Consider the following 7,386-nt stretch of genomic DNA (forward strand, 5'->3'; position numbering starts at 1 on the left):
ATGTGTATTGTGAGATGAAGAACCGGGCCTACAACGTATTACACATCAGATTGATTTATTTATTGTTTCGTTATTTGGAGCTCAAACGGGACGATGCCATTTTCCACGTACTGAACCAGAAGGACATTTGTAGCCATGTCCTATAAATTTTACAATACATCTTAAAGCAGGACGTATACAGTTATTTATCCGCTTCTGTTGCTTTAAATTGGCTCGTTTTGGCAAGGCTGATGTTTGACTTTGTAAAACAAGAAGTGCCATCTTTTTTACGCCTAAACCATTAATCAATCTTCAATAGGCTGATGTGCGGCTCCCCGTAGAAGTGATAGCCAGGGGAATTAAGTGTCCTCTCAACCCCCCCCCCCCCCTCCCCCCGCAGGCAGGAGGGTCGTATCAGGCCCCCCTCTGATGAGCTTAACCCACTGACAAGGTTATATGCTGGTTTGCCTACAGCATGACTGCATCATCATCATCAGCCCACACATAGGACCATATGTACAAGTTAGTCTGAAGGGAAACATGCTTTAAACTAATTATTATTATATTACATCAGTATTCTGAGTATTTGGGTTTCTGTAGTCATTTTAATAACTGGTGTTTAGGACTGTTTGTCATTCGATAGTTCATTCGATAGGCAATATGGCCAAATAAATAACCTGAAAATTGATGTTCAGTGTTCAAATGTTCAATCCTAACGATCCATAACGAAAACATTTATAAATACTATATTTTTCCACTCGCCTTGGTCATGGGCCTGTCTCTCAATTCCCACAGTCGGCTAAGAAAGCGTCTGACCCCACTCCCGGGCCAATATACAGCACACCAGGGGGCAAGAGAGGCCTTTTTACCGGCCTCTTCCTGAGTCCCTGAAAGCATTCAAATTGACGAGAGGGGCGGGACCTCACCTGCGTTTTAAAGCCCGGACGTCAAACTTTTACAGTACTTGCCCCTCGCACATTGACTCACGCGTACCCGGGCGACGGTTTAACAGAAGCGTCCTCGGGACATAAGGATATAACCAACGGTGCTAAGAGACAGTAGGCTAGTCAACATCTGCCTTAGATAAAATAAGTTAAGGTGTTGCTCTTGATTATGAAACAATGGATGATTGATAAATCGAAGACAAAATATTGACATTACGTTCTTGGGACAGTTTAAAAGGAAGCATTCTTTTTTTGATTTAGTATTTTTGTATTTTTATATATTTCTGAATTGCTTTCAGCACAGAGATTTTCGTGTCAGTGGACCAATTTTCGATAAATTGGATTTTTTTCTTTAAAGCATTCGTTTCGACTTTATCAAGGATCGTTTTTTTATTGTTATTGTTCGAACAACTTCTTTACACAGAGAAGTTGTGTTGGGGATGTTGAGCTCAGTGAAAATGGAATCTCATGATATACCAGAATGGAATGCTTTCTACAGCGAAGCCAGTGAGGTAAACCACATCAATATGAATTTGCGGTATTCCTAATGTTTAGAAAAAAATAGATATTCCTATTTTAAATTTAGTTTTGTTTGTAGACAGATTCTCTGTTTCTTTTGGGTTTAAGATTAAGAGACTTGATTCTCGGCATCGGATTTTACTGACAAATAATTTAGTCTATTCGCATGTAATCTAATGGTTTCTGCTACTTGGAGCATAATGACGCTCACGTTTAATATCAGCATGCACTGTAAAATAGCCTACTTGTAAAACAAATTTCGAATGTTTCGATGTTCAGTATAAGCCTACGTATTTGATCATTCACAGTTTGCTGACACAATACAATACACACAAGTATTTCATTGATGAAATACTCCTATATAAAAAAATGTGTATAAACATTTCCGTCACTAATAAGCAATTAAATTAGGTCCGCAGTAAATTTTTATCTTCAAAGACTTTTATCAAACATTCTTGATTAAATTAAAACACAATCATATTATTTAATCAATTTTAATATACACATTTCCATCTACCAATAGAAATATAAGGTTAGTTTCAATGTTTTATTATCTACAGAATGTTAACATACGCAAGAGTACGTTTTTTGTTGTTGTTCGGTGTGATTGAGTGGAAACTTGTTATTTGACCCACATTTCGTTTGATTTTACCATACCTAACATTTAATTTGAAATATTTCGTGTCTATTTTTATGTTGGTGTTGATGATTTTGTTGAAGTGGAAGAGAGACAGTCTACAGCACATGAAATGGAACGCACCAGTGACGCGCTTTTTACGCGTTCTCAGGTTAACAGTACTATGCGAACTCCATGTCCTATTCGCTTCGCACGAATAGCAGCATTGTGCATTGATACTCCCATTTTGTCAAGACGTTGTGAAAAAAAGACCCCAGTATTTATTTCGCGTTTCAGTATTTTGATCTCAAACAGAAACATATTCATATGTGCTCCATTATTCTAAACACATCGCTCATGTGTTTTTTGTTTGTTTGTTTTGTTTGTGTTCTAGATGTACTCATCTCCCAGTGTCATGAATTCCAGTCTGGGCGCCATGGGAACCAGCTACATCAACCTAAACCCTGCTGGCTCCCCGGCCTCCATGAACATGGGGGGCTACCCCGGAGCTGGGGGGCTCAATGGCAACCAACTGAGCTCCATGGCTGGGGGGGGCAACCACATGAGCCTGTCCCCCGTCACCTCCTCCCTGAACCCAGGCTCTCTGACCCAGCTGGGCTCCTCAGCCCCCTCCTTGGGCTCTCTCTCACACTACCAGAACATGGGCCAGCCCATGGGCCAGCTGAGTTACCCGTCCCCCACCTCCCTCTCCCGGCCCGGGGCCAAAGAGGTGCCCAAGCCCTACCGTCGCTCCCTGACCCATGCCAAGCCTCCCTACTCCTACATCTCCCTCATCACTATGGCAATCCAGCAGTCGGGCAGCAAGATGCTCACCCTCAATGAGATCTACCAGTGGATCATGGACCTGTTCCCCTACTACCGGGAGAACCAGCAGCGCTGGCAGAACTCCATACGCCACTCGCTCTCCTTCAACGACTGCTTTGTCAAGGTCGCACGCTCGCCGGACAAACCCGGCAAGGGGTCCTACTGGGCGCTGCACCCGAACTCTGGCAACATGTTCGAGAATGGCTGTTACCTGCGCCGACAGAAGCGCTTCAAGATTGAGGAGAAAGCGGCGAAGAAGGCTGCCGGGAAGGGTCAGGAAGCGGGGTCGGGAAAGGGCAGCCACGGAGAGAGCCTGATGGAGGAGCACAGTCCGGCAGGCGGCTCAGAGGGCGCCGACTCCGCCCACTCTGACGCGTCCCACCCAGGGTCCTCCTCCGACGACCAATCACAGCAGAGGAACATGGTCCCGCTGGACTGCCCCCGTCCCCCGACCTCCCACATCCACAGCCCGCCTCTCTCCCTCCCCACTTCTTCCTCTTCCACCTCCATGGCCCTTTCTTCCAACCCGCTGCTCCACTCCCAGGCCCTGGGGGTCAGCACTCATCTCCTGGGCAGTCCCATGCAGCAGCAGCAGCAGCAGCACCTGGACATGCACAGTGAAGCCCTCAAGTCCCTGGATCCCCACTACAACTTCAACCACCCCTTCTCCATCACCAACCTCATGTCCAACGAGCAGAAGATGGACCTCAAGTCCTACCAAGACCAGGTCATGGCCTACAACGGCTACGCCAGCAGCTCGCCCGTCGCTGCCAAGCAGATCTACGACAACAACGTTCCCTCTGGCCTGGACACCGGGGCGTACTACCAGACCCTCTACAGCCGCTCTGTCCTCAATGCATCCTAACCTGGAGCAACACCCCCCCCCCCCCCCCCACACTGTCTCCTTCAACACCCCATTTTAGCCCTCCCCTCACCACCCTTCCCCCCAGCCCCCCCATCAAAGCCTCTGTGGACTCTGGGTTTGAAGTCCTGCAGTCCTTCACCTCCAGCCATCCTGCAGCCGGCGGAAAGCACACACCTGAAATCTAAAATGGCTGCCGCTCCAGGCTGGAGCCGAGCGTGAGGGAGCGTGTCTCAGAGCTGGACAAACAGCGAGAGAGCGGAGGAGGCTGTCGTTACACAGACTGGAGATGAAGGTAAAACAGATCCTGGACACACAAAGCAGATTCTGTGCTGTCGAGGGGAATCTGTTTCTCTGAAGATCATATGACAAAAAAAAAACTGAAAAGTCTTGTGGTCAACATCATATCAGATCTTAGCCAGGCATTGCATTCATCTTTAATTGTAATCCTTAGACTGAGTCCATCTGACAACACATGGGTGAACAAAGTACATTTGGGTTGTATAAATTGTAAATAGATGGAAAGGGGTGAAGGAGATATGCATTTATTTATGAAGGGATTAAATTTAATATATCTTGTACAGTGCTGTGTTGACAAGTTACAGACAAATGTGACATTTAAACAGGTTGAGAAATTGTGGGAGAGAGCGATGAAAAGAGAGAGAGAGAAAGAGAAAGAGAGAGAGAGAGAGAGAGAGAGAGAGAGAGAGAGAGAGAGAGAGAGAGAGCTTCAGGTTACTGCATCACAGGGAATTCTTATGTTTTTATTTGTTGTTCTTTGTGTTACAACTTTATGATTATTCTTAGTTTTGATATTCAGTTTTTATCTCTTTCAAAATTATACACATATCCATACTACTTAAGAGTAGCTGCCATGGGTCATTTTATAAAATGGCGGAAAAAATCTGTTTTTACTGATGCAAAGAAAGCAATTTTTGTTGATCTCTAATACTACCCAATATCCATTTTGCAACTAAAAAAAATTAATAAAATGAAGAAAAAAAATGAGAGTATGAAACTGTGGTAAGCGGTGTTTCAGGTTTGTTCATCATTTGTTCGTTTTGAAAGCATATTGTTTTGTCAGAGGTTCCTTCAGCCCCCCCCCCCCCCCCCCCTCCCATTTAGCTGTTTTTAATAATAATTCCACTCCTTGGGCTCGGTTCCTGGAGTACAGCTGAATCAGTTACTAAGATAGGAGTTGAAGGAAGATGCACTACTGGGTCATTTACATACAGTCCTTTGCACTAGAGTTCTGCTCTGTTTTGCACAGCTAGAGGGGGCCTGATAGTGTGTGTTACAACAATGCCTTTTCACCACCCTTTCTTTCCATTGCTAATGGCAAACCAGGATCATATCACTGACTACAATGTCAGAACATTGTTTTTGTCCTCAGAAACTCACAAGTGCCTGTTCAACATGTGTCCATGGGTGAACAAAATTAACTGGAGATTCACTGAAGGAACCCTTTCAGAAGAAAAAAAAAAAAAAGGATATACAGAAGTTATGAATTTCAGGTCAGAAATGCTGTTTTCATGTCTCGTATTTTAGTTTTTGTGAAAAAGACGTGTTTATTTAAACCAAACCATGTTGCTTTTCAAACTCAGAAAAGTGTGTTAATATATACGTATATATATATTGTGTTGTAAGGTTGTTGTTTTGTTGGCTTGAATGTTGTGATTAAAATGATTTATGTTTTTTCATATTAAAAAGCAAAATTTCGGGGAGAAACTGTTTTTCTTATTTTTGGTTCGTTTTGACGGTAATGAGGATTAACGCCGGTAAGCCTAAACAAACTCATGGCCTTGCGGTAGCCTATTCTCTGGTGGGACTCTAACCATGGTCTCGTACATGGCTCATGTATTGATTGAAATGATTACCACTAGATCAAAAGGTCGACATTTTTAGGTCGACCAGGATGTCTCTGGTCCAGGGAGCAATGTTCAAGCCCACATCTGCCAAATGAGTACTGGGGACTACGCAAGCTATAAGTTGGGACATTACTGTAAGCTGAATATTGAAGTCAAACTGCCACTCTAAAATGTTGAGTTCTTATTTCCTTCAGTCAATCTAAACATGCTCATTAGACCCAGAAAATACGTTGAACATTGAACGTTCCAAACCACCTCAGAAGATTTAAGGAATCGGTCAGGGTAGGTAAAGTGCATTCTTTTTTTGGTCTCCTATGTTCTTTCCAGTGCCATGTTGATCTAGTCTTTCTGTGCTGGTAGTGATGTCACCCCGAGGCTTTATGGGCCGCGTCCAGCTGTGCGAACGTCTGACTGCAGCTGGATTCTCCAGGGCTGTTGAGACAGCTCTCTACAGTAAGGACCCTGGAGTCACACTTCTGGATGAGGCAGACTAAACATGTCCACATCACATTGAAGCCCCCAACCCCCTCGCCTCCCCGAGCCCCCCATCTCTCTTTCCCCCTGCCCCCCAGTCCCCCAGATCCCCCGGTCCCCATGCTCCAACCACCACCTCTTCCCTAACCCCCCCCCCCAAGCCCCCACACCTTCCTTAACTTCCCCTCCAGCCACCTAGCTCCCTAGGCCTCAACCATCCAGCTCCTTGGGCCCCCAGCCCCCCAGGGCCCAAGGCCCCCAACACCCACCTCTCCCCTCACCACCACCACCTCCACACCAGCCCAGATACCATCAGCCAGGCTGGGTTCCCAGAGAAACAGGGAATGTCTGCACGTGTTCAAAATGGTGGAAGGATTATTTGTTCAAGAACATACAACAAACGAACCTATTCTGGTTGGAGCATCTTATCTTCAGCTATGTGGTTCGGGGGCAGAAGCCATGCGTCGGGGGTCCTGCCGAATCTACTTGGTCTTACTGTTCTGTGTTTGTGTCGTTTGGGTTTGTCCCCAGGTTGCTCTCTTAGCAGCATTCCCTTGCCTCTCCCTCGCCCTGCCGGGGTGAATCACAGACCCAGCCTTCAGAGCTGCTGCCCAACTTTGCTCTGAGCAGTCACGTAGGGGTGCAAAACCTTTCTGCTCCGTCACAACGCTCTCTCTCCCTTTTTTTCCGCCATTTTATAAAATGACCCATGGCAGCTACTCTTAAGTAGTATGGATATGTGTATAATTTTGAAAGAGATAAAAACAGAATATCAAAACTAAGAATGAACATAAAGTTGTAACACAAAGAACAACAAATAAAAACATAAGAATTCCCTGTGATGCAGTAACCTGAAGCTCCTCTCTCTCTCTCTCTCTCTCTCTCTCTCTCTCTCTCTCTCTCTCTCTCTCTCTCTCTCTCTCTCTCTCTCTCTGTGTTTGAAGGTCTGTCCAAGGCCGTGCGCACACACACACGCGCCGTGAGCAGACCACGCTCCCACCTACGCACACACACACACACAGGCCCAAACACACAAATGCACAAGCACATAAACACACTCACACATTCAAATACCCACACAAATGCACACACACACAATCTTCTGAAAAAGCTGAGAAAATAGTATGCACTCTGGCCTAAATCCTTTTCAGTGGGAATCCATGACGGTTGGTCACCTTCTGCACACAGTGGTCCAGTCAGTTGCAGTGATAAGATAGCCTAGCGCTGAGCTGATAGTGTATCCACAGCTACACAAAGGTGCTCAGGGAACAAGTCACAGCCAGGGCCCAGCCCAGCCGT

General features: G+C 45.6%; 1 protein-coding gene across 1 annotated transcript; it reads left to right on the forward strand.

Moving 5' to 3' along the window:
* The first annotated feature begins 931 nt into the window (after window positions 1–931).
* Window positions 932–4,763, forward strand: foxa3 (forkhead box A3). Its single transcript, XM_084675095.1, has 2 exons — window positions 932–1,435; window positions 2,453–4,763. Exons 1-2 carry the CDS (start codon window positions 1,364–1,366, stop codon window positions 3,746–3,748), a joined length of 1,368 nt encoding a protein of 455 aa, XP_084531221.1. The 5' UTR covers window positions 932–1,363; the 3' UTR covers window positions 3,749–4,763.
* Window positions 4,764–7,386: the final 2,623 nt, after the last annotated feature.

Source organism: Hypomesus nipponensis, chromosome 15, assembly GCF_054491055.1.
Source record: "Hypomesus nipponensis isolate SF chromosome 15, ASM5449105v1, whole genome shotgun sequence".
NCBI lineage: Eukaryota > Metazoa > Chordata > Actinopteri > Osmeriformes > Osmeridae > Hypomesus > Hypomesus nipponensis.

Excerpts from the sequence above, each read along its gene's own strand:
- foxa3 (XM_084675095.1), top strand. The coding sequence starts at position 1,364 with ATGTTGAGCTCAGTGAAAATGGAATCTCATGATATACCAGAATGGAAT. Across the intron at positions 1,436-2,452 it reads TCTACAGCGAAGCCAGTGAG|ATGTACTCATCTCCCAGTGT; the intron begins GTAAACCACATC and ends TTTGTGTTCTAG.